At 54.7% G+C, this 16,257-nt stretch overlaps 1 protein-coding gene across 14 annotated transcripts in view; it reads left to right on the top strand.

Moving 5' to 3' along the window:
* The window catches only part of IQSEC1 (IQ motif and Sec7 domain ArfGEF 1), a 377,913-nt gene that overhangs the window by 357,142 nt on the left and 4,514 nt on the right, over positions 1-16,257 (top strand). For 11 of the 14 annotated variants that reach the window (XM_049098377.1, XM_049098381.1, XM_035702482.2 and 8 more), the window contains 7 exons: positions 2,512-2,651; positions 3,112-3,141; positions 4,679-4,804; positions 5,989-6,088; positions 8,495-8,656; positions 9,412-9,588; positions 14,960-15,009. In XM_049098377.1, coding sequence (XP_048954334.1) covers positions 2,512-2,651; positions 3,112-3,141; positions 4,679-4,804; positions 5,989-6,088; positions 8,495-8,656; positions 9,412-9,588; positions 14,960-15,009 — 785 coding nt within the window. Of the gene's footprint in view, positions 1-2,511; positions 2,652-3,111; positions 3,142-4,678; positions 4,805-5,988; positions 6,089-8,494; positions 8,657-9,411; positions 9,589-14,959; positions 15,010-15,921; positions 16,253-16,257 lie in introns of those variants that run through there. The other 3 variants (XM_049098380.1, XM_049098382.1, XM_049098378.1) reach the window with 2 other exon arrangements.

Genomic DNA, 16,257 nt, shown 5'->3' with positions numbered 1-16,257 from the left:
CCCAACACACACTGGACACATTTTCTCTGGAATTGTTCACTTTGGTTCTCCTGGTAGGTCCAGCACCAGGAGTATCTCTGGGGGTTGGAAGGCAGGTGGGAGGGGAATTGCTCACCAGCACGAAAGTCAGATGACCAATGCTTTTATTTTATTGACAATCTGTTTTTAAATTCTTTATTTTTTAAAGATTTTATTTATTCATTCATGAGTGACACAGAAAGAGAGAGAGAGAGGCAGAGAGAGAAGCAGGCTCCATGCAGGAAGCCTAATGTGGGACTCGATCCTGGGACTCCAGGACCATGCCCTGGGCCAAAGGCAGGCGCTAAATCGCTGAGCCACCCAGGGATCCCCTGTTTTTAAATTCTTTAGATTGATTTTTGAATGGGTATTATCCTCACATAGTTTAAAAAAAAAAAAGTAATACACCCAAGCAATCAGATTCCGTGGTATTTACCCAAAGGAGTTGAAAACGTATGTCCACACAAAAACCTGCACATGGATATTTTATAGCAGCTTTTTTCATAGTTGCCAAAACTTGGAAGCAACCAAGGTGTCCTTCGGTAGATGAATGGATACATAAACTGTCTCATCCAGACAACGGAATATTATTCAGTGTTAAAAAGAAATGAGCTACCAAGCCGTGAGAAGACTGAAGGAAACTTAAATGCATATTACTCAGTAAAAGAATCCAGATTGAAGAGACCACATGCTGTATGATTCCAACTATATGACATTCCAGAAAAGGCAAAACTATGGAGATATCAAAGATCAGTGGTTGCGGGGGTGGTAGGGTTGGTGGAGGGATGAGTTAGGTAGAGCCCAGAGGGGTTTTGGGGCAGTGACTCCATCTGACTCCACCATGGTGGACATGTGCCATTAATCATTTATTATCGAATATACAACACCAAGAGTGAATCCAGTGTCAGCTATGGACTTTGAGTGAATGGCATGTCAGTGTAGTTTTTTACTGATTATAACAAGTCTTGGTGCAGGAGGTTAGTGGGGGTGGAGGGGCAGGTGTCATGGGGAAATCTCTGTACTTTTCCCTCAATTTTGCTGTGAACTTAACTGCTCTAAGCAACAGCTGTAGAAAATAGTCTGTTTAAAAAAAAAAAAAGTAGTCAAGGTGTGTAGCAGAGGCCTCCCATCCGTCCCCGTGTGCCCAGGCTGTTCAGTCCCTGGCACCTCCCACAGCTCCTCTGCTCACACAAGTACAAACGTGCATGACTGCTTTTACTCCCTGTTTTGCACCTCGCTTTTCTCATTTAACAAATCTAAGAGAGGGCAGCCCCAGTGGCACAGCAGTTTAGCGCTGCCTGCAGCCCAGGATGTGATCCTGGAGTCCTGGGATCGAGTCCCGTGTCGGGCTCCCTGCATGGAGCCTGCTTCTCCCTCTGCCTGTGTCTCTGCCTCTCTCTCTGTGTATCTCTCATGAAAAAATAAAATCTTTATTAAAAAAAAAAATCCAAGAGAAAGTTCTCGTGTCAGTTCCCTGTGGCCTTGCTCATTTTCTGGGCAGGTGTGTAGTATTCCATTGCACTCCTATGGGGCAATGGGTTAACCAGTCCCCTACTGACGGGTAAATGGGTGAGTTCCAGCCTTCCGCTATTTGGAAACCATGCTGCAATGAGTCACCTCATTTGCATACCATGTCCCGTGGGACAAATTCCCCCAAATGCAGTCCGTGGCCCAGAGGGGATTTGAGTTTATAATTGTGCCAGGCGGTGGCAAGTGGCCCAGTGCAAGGGCTGAACCATGTCCGTGTCCCACCAGCAGTGTGTGAGAGGCCCCTTCCCACAGCCTTGCCAGTTCCCAAACCCCAGGATTTTTCCCTGCCTGCAGTCTGAGGGCTGTGGTGGGTTTGCATTTCTCTCATGAGTAGGACTGGGTTTTCCTCAGCAGTTTTTTCAAGGCATAGCAGAAAGGATACGTGCCTGCTGTCAGAGCAGCCTGAGTTCAAGGCTGGGCTTCTGGGCCCCTGGCTTCCACGCATGTGATGTGGGCCAACGGCTGGCAGCACTGCTCAGGTGCGTCGAATTCTTACTTTCTGGGATACACCAGGGCTGCTCTGGCTTCCTCACAAGATCTCTGGGAAGTCACCTCTGCTCTTGGTGGCCTGCTTCAGAGAGGACCTCCAGCTAGGAGACTTGGTCACAGAGCTAGTAAGGGGCGAAGCAAGAACTCAGCCAAGGTCTTTTAGCAAGCTGATGTTTATAAAGCCCTCGGAGCACGGCCAGAAGGAGGTACAGCCCCCTGCATGCTAGTCTGGGTGGCTGTGCTAGCCTGGTCCCCTTGGAAGGATTCTGAGACATTTTGTAATCAACTGAAGACTTTCCATGGCTGTGGGTCCAGAAGTCTTTGGTTCCACCGAGGACTGGGGAAAGGCATCAATACTCTGACTGGGCTTAGAAACTGGCAAATGGGGGGCGAGCCTGGGGCCCAAAGCTGAGTGGTGCCACAGCCACCCAGATCCTGGGCCACCCTGACACCTAGCTGCTGTCCCCTGCCCAGGTGTGGACGATGGCGAGGACATCCCCCGGGAGATGCTGATTGGCATCTACGAGCGCATTCGCAAGCGGGAGCTGAAGACCAATGAGGACCACGTGTCCCAGGTGCAGAAGGTGGAGAAGCTCATTGTGGGGAAGAAGCCGGTATGTGGTGCCCCCGCATCCTTGGCTCCCTCACTCCCACCCGCCCCTGCTCCATGTAACACCAGGCCTACTTCAGTGGCTTCAGCTCCGGGCAGTGGCCCTGATGCCATTTGGAACTCAGCTCCTTAGGGGTGGGGGGGTTACTTTAGGTTTCAGGTGGCTCCAGCTATTTGGGATAACAATTATTGGCTCTGGATTGTATTTTAAGAGAGCCTGAGGCTCTTAAGAAACCAATGGCCAGAGTCATGCAGGGTTTCCCTGGTGGACCACCTTCATTGTGCCCTGAGGGCTCTGGCCGCCAGAAGGTCTCCCCAGCTATGTGTGTGGTGTGTCTGGACAGAGGATATGGAACATGCCCCAGGGCAAGTGCTCACCTACTTGGATATCATCCCATTAGCTCTCTCCAGGCCCAGGCAGTTTTTGGATTAATATCTTTTTTTGTTTAATGTTTCCTGCATAGATCGGATCCCTGCACCATGGGCTGGGCTGTGTGAGTATCCTTCTGCTTTTACATTCTGGCTGATATCCACCCCACCCCACCCCCGGAGCAGGGTGAGGGACGGGGGCGGGGCGGGGGGTCCTTTGTTCACATCTCTGCATCCCCTAGCTCCCAGATCCACCGTTCTAACTGTTTGAATTAATTTCTGGAGCGATGGGAAATTTGATTTTCATAATTATCCCAGCCTCAGATCTCTGCAGGCCCAGAGACGGCGGCCACATGGGGAGGGTTGTGCTGTCAGGCCAGAGCAGTCTTCTCTCTCATCTGAATCCAGCTGAACGCTGAGGCCAACGCTTGTCCTCAGACCCCAAGGCCCCGTGCCTGAAACAGACCATCCCTCCCACCTCGCCCATGCTCTGCCCACCCCCGTCCCCCGACACTTCACTGCCATGGCCTCGAGCAAGTTTTCCTGCTCACCCCAGGAGTGCCTGGACCCAGGGCTAGCCTGCCAGTCACCTGGCATGTTCATGTGTCTGTCTTTACCTCTCCCCAGGCAGCCGTGTGCTGTGAGAGTCAGCGTCACAAACCTGTCTGCTCCCCTCTCTTCCCATCTTTCCCTAAGGAGAGACCGCTGGATACCACTGTGACATCCTCACCCACCTCTCTGGCCCCACCTCCCACCGTCCTCTCCCCTTCACGCTTTTGCTCTGAACAGTGCCTTTCCCCGAGCATACTAGCCTGGGCCCAGTGCTCCCTCCCCTCTTGTCTTCCTGATGTGCTAAGCCAGGGCATCCCTCCACCAGGACACCTGTTGTAGAGTAAACCCTCCCTGCCATCACACGACCCGGCACATCCTGGCCCTTTACTAACTTGCTGTCTCTTGTGTGATCCTGGGTGCTCTCACAGCCACAGCTGGGCCTCCCTAATGGCTTGTCACCACAAGCCCTTAGACACCATACAGGTTGCACCTGGCCTTGAGAGTGGCTTGGGCTTCGGCAGGGTTGGGGCTCACATGAACCCATGCCTCCCATGGGTTCGGGGTCTCAGACGGGGTTTTTCAGACATCAGAACCATTGAGATTCTCTAGGAACAGCCCGGAATCCGCTCCTAGCTCTGCACCTTCCCACTTGTGTGGCTGAGACATGCTCAACTCAACCACTCTGTGCCTCAATTTCCTCGTCTAGAGTAGACACATTCTTGGAGAAACCTTTGCAGAGACTACCAGGCTAACATCTGTGACGGACACTTGGTGGGGACCCAGAGATCATGAATTTCTCAGTGAGGGTGGAGGAGCTCCCATATGAGTGTGATACTCTGAGAAGTCTGGACCTGTCTGCAGGAAAGGAAAGGAAGCATCATAAGAAGCAGGGGCATGTTCCACGGCCTGTCAGGAGAGCTCCTGAACAAGAGTGGGGGAAGATTGCTGAGTCCAAACATGTCTGCTCTGCTGTGCACAGTTGGCAGGAGAGGGTGTTTTCAAATGCCAGGCCCACAGGCTGGGGGTTGAGTCTGCAGGCTGGACTCGCGTGCGACCCAGGCTCTAGCAGAGGGGCAGGGGGCTGACGGCAGTGCTTCCCACCCCACACAGGTGCTCTCTCTGCCCCACCGGAGACTGGTCTGCTACTGCCGGCTCTTCGAGGTTCCAGACCCAAATAAGCCCCAGAAACTTGGACTGCACCAGCGAGAAATCTTCCTCTTTAACGACCTGCTGGTGGTATGTGGTTCCCCACAGCGTGCCGTGGCTGGGAGCGTGGCTCAGGGCAGCCTTGACCTGCAGCTCTGCTCCCCGTGGGTCGTGTCTGCCTGCACTCGGGGAGAGGCACATGCGTGGGTGGGGTGCAGGCGATGGGGGTGGAGTGAGCCCTGTGGTCTTTGGGTTAGAGGAGGGAGAGTCAAACTCACAGTGCTGCCAATGGAAATAGGGCTTCAATGGCTTATGTAAAAGTCCAGAAGGGGATCTGGGCCTTCAGCCCCGACTCTTTCTAGAGGCTTAAACTGAGTCAGCAGGACTCCTTATGAGGCTGTCTCTAGGCTGTGTGGGCCCCCTTCTCTTGGCAGCCTCTGTCCAAGAAGGGAATGTCAGCCTTGGCAGCTGCAGGCTGACTCCTGCCCCCCTCCCTTGCATCCCCGGCCTCCAGTGGGATTCTCCTCATAGGAGTCTGAGCACAGGTCTCACTGCTTCCCAGGGCTGTGCCTAAGCCACTCAGGGGGTCCAGGCAGGTGCGGTGCTGTCTCATTGGCTAAACATGGGTCACCACTCACTTCACAAGACTTCTGAAGATGGCAGACAGGCAGTTCCCCAAAGGGAAACTGAGGAAATCTTGCCCAGAAAAAGGTGGCATGGATACCTAGCAACTCGGGCTAACGGTGCCCCTGCAGACAGCAGGGAGAACCTATTCTGTGGGTGTCTGTCCCCCACGCCACACGTGTCTTGCTAGAGGTCTTTGTCCCTCATCCCTACCTGCTTGAGGACTAGCTGCTCCTCTCTGATTACTGAAGTTGGAATCTGGACCTATGGTTTTCTTTGTTAAGAGTCCCTGACCTCAAGCAAGTTACTTCAAACTCCTGAGCCTCTGTTTCCTCCTCCAGAACTAATCTTTCTGGCAGTTCCAGGGCTTGGGTGGGTCCTGTGCTTGTCACGTCTTTGCTAGTTTGAGGCTTCACTGCCAGCCAGGATAACACCTAGGACTTGTAGAAACAGAAGTCAGCATCCATGTCAGGATATGCATGGGCATGCAGCCCTTTCCAGCTGCCCCAGAGGCCTCCTGACCTGCATCCCCGGCCTCTGGATTGCTGAAAGTGTTCTGACACTGGGCCCATTTAGAACCCAGAACTCCCAGAGCTGCCCCTGGGCAGTGCAGACAATGTGACTCAGCCTCTGTCTCTGGCTACCCCCAGGTTACCAAGATCTTCCAGAAAAAGAAGAACTCCGTGACATACAGCTTCCGACAGTCCTTCTCCCTGTACGGCATGCAGGTCCTGCTCTTTGAGAACCAGTGTAAGTCTGTGCTGGGGGCCTGCCACGGCCTGGCCACGAGCATGTGCACTGGAGCACTCGTCCACACATGGCCGTGTGCCAGGTGACAGGAGCCAGTGTGGCAGCTCTCACCTTGTAGTCAGGAAGCGCTGCACTCCCCAGTGACCTCCCCTTCTGCCTGGTTCCCTTAGGACATCATCCCGGGGTGGCTCTCCCTCACATGCTCTTATTCCCAGCCTATCAGTTGAGAGCAGCAATAACTGGGGAGAATTTAATAACATGTACATGATGTACATAATGGTTATCACATTTACTTTTTCTGCTCCCTCTTACAGGTGGTAAGATTTCTTAATTTAGGGCAGAATGAATTTATGTCAATAAAATGTTGCCAGGAAAGTGTTGAGTAAATGTTGTAGGTGAAAAAAGAAAAATGTTGTAGGTGATATGCACACCTAAGCAAGCAAACAGGTGAAGGTTATGCCTTTGGGGCTGCAGAGGACACGATCTCAGCCCTGGGTGGAGAGCCTGGGCTCAGATGCTGCTCTGGCTCCTAATAGCTGTGTGACGTGGCTATGTAGTGTCTCCAGGCTGCACTCTCTTTGTCTTGAAGTTGGGATGATGGCAGTGCCCACCTTGTAGACTTGGGTGAGTCCGTGCACATGAAGTGCTTAGAACAGCTCCTGAAATAGGAAGCACTCAGCCAAGATTTATTCTGAGGTGCTGTTGGAAAGTTCCTTTGGGTATGAGTGGGCCAGGGAGCCTGGGGATGTCGGGGGTGGGGAGCTGACACCCCCCCGACTTTTTCTTTTGACCGGATTCTTCTCCAAAACCTTTCCCCTTTCCTCTCTCTCTCTCTCCCTGTCACATCCGTGTTGGAGGCCCCTGCGTTGCAGGCTGAGCCAGGCTCCTGAGATGGGGATAGGGATTGGGTCCTGCTGCCCTGTGGTTCTGAACTGCTCTGGGGAAGGCCTGCCCCAGTGGAGTGTCATGGTGTCTCCCACAGTGGGGAAGCCCTTGTCCTCTCCCACAGGTACCATCTGATCAGCTTTCCATCGACAGATTGAGCAAGTAGCAGGGACCTGTGGCTGGGCCATCCCAAACCATGGGTCCTGAAGGCTTGGGGCTCCTTGCCACGAGGAGCCCAGGATGCCAACCCCATCGTCTCCCCGTCTCCTGCTGCTCTGTCTGCTACCCCTCAGGCCAGAAAGTTTCCACCAGGTGGCCCTAGGGAGGGTGGTGGCACCCCACATCATCCTGACCAGTAGGTCCCCTCTGGAAGAGGCTGTGGTAGTGATGCTCACAGCAGTGGACCCCACCAGGCTGAATCCTCAGGCACAAGCTGTGCCATCATCATTTTTAGATTTCCAGGGCTTAGCCCTCAGTCCTGGACACAAGGGGCTGGCAAGAGCCCCAGAACTGACACTGACATTTCTGTGGGACCTGCCCTCATACCAGGGATCTCAAAGTGGTAGCTGTGGGCCAGTCCCAGCTCAGTTATGTTATATTCATTCCATTTATAGATTTGTTTTAACTCATCAAGCTGATACTTAAATCTTCCTATCAAAATTTTAATTATTTATAACTTATCTTAAAAACTGAGGTTTGGCATTGCCAGGCCCACATTCCCATGTGGTGGTCTCGGACTGCACGCCCCTCTCCCCACTCACTCGGTTGCTTGGTCTCATGTGGTTTGCTTCCTGCATTTAAGGAACATGTTCAAGCTTCCAAGTATTTGAGTTCCCAGCCTTGACTGAGGTCTGAGCCAAAGTGGGATTGGTGTCTGAGCCAAGAACCTGCAAACCACCAGTGGCTGATGCTTAATTCCCACTGAGGAGAGAGGTACTCCAGGGGACCAAAGCCACAGAGACCCTATAAGCTTAGAAGTGGCACCAGGCAGGTCTGTGCAGAATGACGCTGCCCTCAGCATAGAGTGCATTGGGCACGGTGCGCCCCTGACATGTCCAAGGGAACTGAGGGTCTGGAGGCCATTTGGCAGAGAGCAGAGCTCAGTATACCTTCGGAATTGTCCAAGATGACCAGATAAAACTCCCCACCCAGCACAGCACACCATTTCCGACTCCTCCTGGACTCCACCCCTGGCTACTCTCCAACCTTCAGGCAGTGACCAAGGACCTTGAATGGAACGATCCAGGCTCCATGACCTCCAGGTCAAGGAAAAATGGGGTCCTTGGCCTCCACTCAGATCAGCCACATCTGTCTCCGACTTATAGGCAGGACAACACAGACCCAAGTTGGGAGATGAGGATTTCCCAGCAGTTCCGTGGTCTGCTCTGAGGATGCTTTGCCTTCCTGGCTAGACACGTCTGCTAAGAGCCTGGTTCCCAGACTTCTTAATATTTTCTTGACCAGAAGAGAGATTGCAGAGATCACACAGGGACCCATGGATTCTTCTCTTCTCCTTCGCAGACTACCCCAATGGCATCCGGCTCACATCTGCTGTCCCCGGAGCCGACATCAAAGTGTTAATAAACTTTAATGCTCCCAATCCTCAAGACCGAAAGAAGTTCACCGATGACCTGCGGGAATCCATTGCGGAAGTGCAGGAGATGGAGAAGCACAGGATAGAGTGTAAGTGGCAGGCCCTGTGTACCAGAAGAGCCAGCAGCCCCAGCCTCTGTGGGTCCAGAGAGATGAGGTGCCCTGGCCTTGCCTGTCCTTCCCACAACCCTGTGACAGGACAGCCCACCTGCCTGAGCCAGAGGAGGTGGCCTCCCTGTGAGAGCCAGGGCTTCCAGCAGCCCAGGCCCATCCTGCTATGGGACCACATGGCATACCCTGCAAAGGCCCTGGTTTCTCAGCTGTCCCAGATAGAAGAGTTCCCAGGTTCTGGAGCTGAGCTCTTTGCGTTTGGGTGTGGTTATTATTTGTTTGTGTTCCATATCAGGGCCCAACTGACTGAGAAGGTCACAGCCGAGCTCTTCCCCTGGGTTCCATCCAAGCTGGTTATAATCCTTTCCTCTCCTGGTTCCAGGCCTCACTTCCTGGAGACAGTGGCTATGCCCACCTCTGGCCCCCATCCAGGGCAAGGCCAGGTTACCCCTTGCTCATCTCAGACACAGACCAGTCTCCCTTGTCAGCCCTCGAGCCTACAAAGCGACGGTGTTTCCTGCAGACCCAAGGCCCGCGCCTCTCCAGCCTCCCTTCCAGGGTTTCCTCCTGACTCCCTTTTGTGAAAGACAGCATTGATACCCCCTCTTTCCTAAGGTAGACCATGCCAGGCAGATGGCAGCTGGGTGTGATGCCAAGCCTGCACGCAGGGCCCTGGTCCCTTGCCCACCCTGGGCTGTGCTCCACTCACCGGCCCTTCACTCCATCTGTTTCAGCTGAGCTCGAGAAGCAGAAGGGTGTCGTGCGGCCCAGCATGTCCCAGTGCTCCAGCCTCAAAAAGGAGTCGGGCAACGGGACACTGAGCCGGGCCTGCCTGGACGACAGCTATGCAGGCAGTGAGGGCCTCAAGCGCAGCGCCCTCAGCAGCTCCTTAAGGGACCTCTCAGAAGCGGGTAAGAGCCGGGCCGGGCCTCCCTTTCTAGCCCAGCGCATGCAGGACTCAGACCGGGCAGCGGGGCACACGTCGTGCGCCAGGAAGGCACGGTGGTGGCGGCCGGCGGGGGCCATCCCCAAACCGTAGTGACATCTGACCACACAGAGCGGGTGTCCCCTGAAGGCCTAAGGAAGCAGGACCCACTCATTAAGACAGAGCAGCCAGGAGGTTGCCCCACTCTTCCTTTCTTCTTCTAGGGGTTCCATTTATTCTTTTATTTATTTTCTGGAAACTGCTCTCACACAGAGCGAGCCAGGCCCCGCTGATGGATGTGTCCCTTGTCCTCTGTGCTGCCGCGTCCCTGTGTTTTATGCTGATGAATGAAATAGAGTGAAGCCCTCTAAACTGTGTCTGGAAACCCCCTGTCCCGCTGTCCCTGGTCTTGCTTCCCTCATAGAGGTCTCCCTTCCCGGGGAACCCAGGCCCCCCCATCCAGCCCGGAGGCAGTGGCCACAGCTGCCCTGGGGTGTCAGGGGAAACCCCCAGCAGAACTGTGATTTTTGTTGCTGTTTCTTTGTTTCTGTGTGTGTTTATTTGCTGCCAGCCTCTTAACCCCCAAGCAAGCAGCATCTTTCAAGCCTCCCAGATTTCCCAGGGCAGGGGGTGCACCTAGAGCATCAGGGAGCTTCTACGGGCAGCCCTCACCCAGCCAGGTCCTCTGATCTGGGGCCAGCCGCCCCTGAGTGTTGCTCCAGCCTGCTTTGCCTGCAGTGCTGTCAGAGGAGCTGTGGAGTGACGTCTGCCTGCCCCCCACATCACATCCAACCAGGCAGCTTCTCCAGGGAGCAGGCTTGGGTTACAGTGGAACAGAGGTTGCAGGATGTTGGCACACAGAGGCACACAGCTATGCCAGCCCTGTAGGCCCTACCTGCCTTGAGGCCCTGGGTATCCCAGCTTTAGGAGCCTGATGAGAGGCCCTGGTTTGTTGGAGAAGACCCTCTCAGGCCGACACCAGCACCCTCCCCTCCCAGGAGCTCACCCACCCTACCCCACCCCAGACATCACCACGTGTGGCCACCTCTGGGCCCCACTACGAGAGCCTGCTCAGGACTCCATCCCATACCTGCCCTCCAGCAGTGCTGCCTCCCTTTGGCTTATTCATTTCCCAGATGAATTTTTTCTCATTTTTTTCGTTCTTTTTCTTCTTTTTTTTTAAGTTAGATTTTTTCCTTTGCTTTTTTGTCTTGTCATTTTTTTTTCCATAATAAAAATCAGAAATCCATTGCCCGCATGAGGGTTAATCCAGAGTTTCTCAACCCCAGCACTATTGACATCGAGTGCTGTGGGGAGCTGTTCTGCCCCCTGCAGTTTGTTTAGCAGCATCCCTGGCCTCTACCAATGACATGCCAGGAATACTTCCCCCGGTCAGTGATGTCTCCAGAAATTTCCAGTTGTCCTCGGGGGATGGGGCAAGGGGGACAGAAAAAAAAAAAAAAAAAAAAATCACCCTTTGTTGGCAAAACTGACCCTGGTTGAGAACCACTGGTTTTCCCTATAGCTTGTTAAACCCAGCTAAACATGACTGGACTGCTCTGGGCCTCTGCAGGCTGGGTGCTGGGGTCTCTGTTTGAGTTTGTGCAGTGAGACAAGCGTTGGCCTCTCTGTTCCTTGATGTAGCACCTAGAGGGCTGAGGGGTCTTGTGCAGCCGCTCAGATAACAGTGGCTCTGTCAAAACTGAGGCTCCCAACATGGCCTCGATGGCCTTCATGGCCGAGCTCCTGGGAGTCAGATAGAGCCACATGCCCAGGCCCATGGCCACAGGAGAGACAGAGCTCTGAGGTTTGGCTGCTTTCCATTTATTGTTACTGTTGCCATCATCATTTGGGCATTCTGAGCTCAGAAAAACTCTAGGGATGGAGTCTTCCTGGGAGACAATGAAAAGAATCCCCAGGGAAGAAAGCCCCCTCTACCCAGGAAGCTTGGTGGCCAAGGCAAGGGGTGTTTGAGAAAGCTGCCACGGCCCCAGAATAGGAATGGGCCACCTGTGATCTCCAGAGGGAGACTGGCCAGGGTCGGCATCCATCCTGGAAGATGCTGGGCTCAGCGGCTGGAGATGGAATTCTATGCTCTGGACTGGGTCAGGGTACAGCTTTCCAGAGGCAGCGTCACTCCACCCGGTGTGGCCCTCACCAAGATAAGCTTGTGGAGAAGAGACCAGGCCTCAGGGCACCTTCTTTCCTCAGAAAAGCTAGCACTCAGTGGTTGGCATGTCACCATTCCAAGAGCAGCTACCCTGGATCTGTGATCACACATCATTCCAGGAGACCACACATCTCAGACACTGACCTTGGAGACCCAAGAGACAGCTACTGTTTGGCGCACTAGGAGGCCTCCAGGAACCCTCCCCTGCCCCCCGCCAGGATCCCCTGCTGTTCTGAGAGGTAGAGGGAGGAGTCCAAGCTGTGAGGCCTCTCCCAACACTCTCCATGTGGTCTTCCTTTGCCTGGGAACTGTGTTCGTTTCAGTGGCACCAAACGCCCTGCTGACCTGATATCAAGGACCTGTAAGGACCAGGGACACAGGTGTGACTGGGCCTTATCCCCTGGCGCAGATCAGTCAAGTCATGGTGGATGCTATCTCTAAGCGCCCCACCTCCTCCTGCCCTTCCCGATCAAACTACTCTACACCAGTCTCCGGAGAGAGGATGTCTCCCAGAAGCCAATAGGACCCACCTGCCTCTGTCATTGCTCCAGGTCTTAGCCAGAGATCTGCCATGTCCTGTACCAAGGCAGCCCTCTCAGGGGAGAGTTGGCAGCTCCTGCTCGGCCCCCAGCACTGTTAAGGGCCACAGAGTGAGACCCTGGGTCAAGAGAGCCCTTGCTGCTTCCTGTGCTGACACTGAGAAGCAGGGGAAGGCTGTGAAGAGCTGTGCTGGAAGCCCTTTCCAGACATGGTTCCTGATCCTGCCCCTGGTTGGCCTGGCAGGGCCTGATCTGGTTCTGGGAGAGGCACTGGATGGGGGCTCACCTGTGGCTAGTGCAAGATCCCCAGAGGGAGTGTACCTGGAGACAGAGCGCAGGTGAGGGATAGCCTGGGTGCACGGGCAAGAGCCACCATTCTGGCGTGCTTCACCTCCATTAGTACGTGGGGTGTGCCTGCATGTGCACACCCAGACACGGGTCTGCAGTCAGCAGGTGCCTGTGAGAAGGGGCTCTGGGACTGGACTGCAGAGCGCTCCTATAGGGATACCCCACATCTCCTGCTGATTTGAGAAGTTGAAAAGATGAATCCTAAGAGACTTAACATCACTCAAAGACATCCAAGATAAAGCTGTCCTAAGTCGTGCCCACATGGGGTAGAGAGAGGAGCAAGAGGAGGGGAGTTTTGCTCCACTGGGAGAAGCAGGCCAGCCAGACAACACTGCTGGGCACTGGCAGGGGGTGGGGGCTGGAAGGATGGGGTGGGCGACTGGCCTTCCTCTGTCTCTGGCTTTCAATCAAGGGAGTCCTCTAAACTGACTTTAAAACCCCAGAGACAGCAGAGACCTGACTATCAGCATTTCTGCATGGTGCCACGATCTCCTGAGTGTCTGATGCTCATGTCCAGCCCACTTGGAGGAAGGGGCATGCCCATTTTACAGATATTGAAACTGAGGTAAAGAATCGAAGGAGAAAAAAAAAAAAAAAAAAGAATCGAAGGAGCACCAGGTGGGGCCACCTCTCCAGCCAAAGAGCCTCCTCCTGCTCCATGAGACAAAAAGCAGGAAGGAAGGTCAGCCCCTCTTCTCACACCAGCTGAAAGATATGTGACCTTCATTTTTCTTCCAGCTGGGAATAAGGGCCGGGTCCTATTTGATTCTCCCTGGAACTCAGTAATTGGTGGAAAACTGTCTTACCCTAATCTATGTAGCCCTGTCCTGAGCGAGCACTGAGGCCCTCTTACACGTGCCAGAGTCAAGCAAAGCTCCCAGCTGGACTCAGGTTCGGAGGTTGACAGGCAAAGCAAAGGGACTGGATGTTCCCGCACATCTGCTGTGGTATGTCCAGGATCATGGCTCTGTCCCAGGCACAGTCCAGTACATTCAGATGCCAGATGAGGCCTGAAGGACCCACAGACGATGCTCTCCACCCAGCACAGGGCTAGGGTGTAGGCCTCAGAGAGGCAGGTAGCAGGCTGCTAGGCTCGGCCCGGGTTCAGCTCAGAAGGCAGTGCGGCCAAGCTTCCGAGCCCCAGAGGTGAACAGGCAGACCTGGGTGTGAATCCTGCTTGCTGTGGGAACTGGGCCAGTCAGCCCACCAAGCAGAGCATGTGTCTCTTCCTTGGCATGGACGCCTGTCCTGCACTGCTACAGGCATGATACAGAGAACGACCGTGCTCGGCTCATGGCCAGGGCTGCCTGGATGGAAGCTTATAGGACGTCAAGTGGGAGGCCCCTTCTCTGTTCTCTCTTCCCATCTGCTTTCCTGAGAGCTGGTCAGAGACTGGCCCCCGAAGCTTGGGCACCCACCATTCCGGCCATCCTCGATGTCCTGCAGAAATCCATGGAGATGGCTTCTTGAGGGACTGTGGAGGCCAGCACTCACCCTGGGCATCCAGAACCTAGAAGAAGACACAGCTGTCCTCTCACATAGTCAATGTATATTGAGTGCCTACTGTGTGCCATGTGCTGGGGATATTAAAAAGCCATTGGTAGGGAGCACACACAGCCGAGGGAATGCCTATAGCATCCCGGGGGGGTGGTGCCCACAGAAGGGAAGCAGGACCCTGGGCCCTCTGACCCTGACCCTGGCCAGGGCACTGCACAAACCAAACAACAGTCTCCAGAGGCACCAGCACATTTGAGCTACCCAGGAGGAAAAGACAGGACGCCAAGTTGAGTCTCCTCCTAACCATCAACCCCACCCTGCCTGCGAGGGGGGAGATGTATATGTATGAATATGCATATACATACGTATATGAAATCCACGGACAGTCAGGGCTGTGCAGGACCACATTTTGTTTGTTTTGAGCCATCAGAGAAGCTGCCCCTGTCCCGTCGTCCCCCGTTGGCAGGTGGCTGGGCTAGCCCTACCTGTGCGCACGCCTCAGCACACCTGGAGGCACCCCCCCCCCCCCCCCCACAACAGACTGCTAGTCTAGAAGAGGTATAAAGCTGGGGCTTGTTGAAGGAGATTTTTTTTTTCTTTCTTTAAACCCCCACCCTCCCTTTTTTTTTTTTTTTTTTTTTTAATACTTGTTACTGCCCTGCCACCGGCTTCCCTGCGGAGCCCGCCCTCCGACCCTCACCTGGGTCCGCGGTGGCACCGCGGCGGCGGCGGCTCAGGGCCAGGCAGGCGGCGGCCCTGCCTCGTGTCCGTGTCTAACCTCTGGTATTGCATGTTCTGGGCAGGGAAGCGAGGGCGTCGCAGCAGTGCGGGATCGCTAGAGAGCAATGTGGAAGTAAGTAGGAAGCGCCTACGTCCAGCTGGCTGTCGTGTGTCGCCTCCCCAATCCTCGGTTTATATCTGTTGTCTTTCCCCCCGTTTTTGTTCTGTTTTGCTCTCCCCCCCTCGCCGCACAGAGGCGCGGACACGCGGGCCCCCATGCCTGCCTCAGCCCGGTGCATGCCAGCTTCTCCCGCCTACATCGCCTGTGCCTCTCACCGCTTGTTGGGGCGGGGTCCGGGGGGGGTGGTTCTGGATGGATTCTGTGTTTTAGTTTCCGCTTAACCCTGCTCCCCCCACCATGGCCCCGAGCATGGTTAACATCCGGCTTCCCGGCACCCCCCACCCCCGCCGCCCCGGGGTCCCTACCTGCCGGCGCTGCTCCTGGGCGGGAGGCACCGCTGCCAGGAGCCCATGCACCCTCCACCTGTGCTGTCCGGGGTGGTTTTGCCGATCTCTTGACTTCCATGCTCCGCCATCCCCATCGCTTCCTTCCTGGAGTTTCGATTGCTGTGTGTCTGCAGTCAGGGCACCATGGACTTGCTTAGCTAGCTCGGGGGAGGAGAGCCGTGAGAGAAAGAAAACTTCAGTGTGGATTTCATGAGATTTCATTCATCTTCCAACCATCTCTATATATTACTGTTCACATCTTAACCTCAGCTTGCAGACCTTTTTGTTTCCTTCTTTTTCCTTGTTTGGTTTGCAGTAGGTAGCTGCAGTGAAATGCCTAGGCACCCCCCACCCACCCACCCAGGATGAGGTTCCCCAAGCCCCTCCTGTCCCTACCAGCAGCTTCCCGAAAGACCTCAGAGCCCACACAGAGCAGATGCCCTCGCACCCGCAGAGAGGATCCAGGAGAGCGTAGGGTGCAGTTTCAGCAGGAACGGGGTTGTTCTTCATGCTCACCAGCCCACCCCACTCCACTCAGCACATGCCGCGCACAGGCACCCCCAGGCCAATCGTTCTGATCCGAAAGTTCAGACCGCCTTCCGTGTCAGGACGAGAGCAGAAGTCACACTTGTGCTGCTGCTGCTGCTGCTGCTGCTGCGACCAGACAGGAGGGTCCCTCATCCTGTGCCCCACCTCCCACTTCTCTCAGTGGAAAGCCACTTCTGGGTCCCGGCGGCCCCCCCAGTAGCATGAGCAGAGGTGATGCTGACTCAGCCTCACCCAGTCCCGCCCTCTGCAGCCAGTGAGTTGAACTAAGGCTTAGCAGTCAGTGGGTGAACTTTTTACATTAAAAAAAAAAAAAGAATCATTCTGA

The sequence above is a fragment of the Canis lupus genome, chromosome 20, assembly GCF_003254725.2.
Source record: "Canis lupus dingo isolate Sandy chromosome 20, ASM325472v2, whole genome shotgun sequence".
Taxonomy (NCBI): domain Eukaryota; kingdom Metazoa; phylum Chordata; class Mammalia; order Carnivora; family Canidae; genus Canis; species Canis lupus.
The sequence above is the reverse complement of the archived record's forward strand: the minus strand, read 5'-3'. Positions and strand labels throughout refer to the sequence as shown.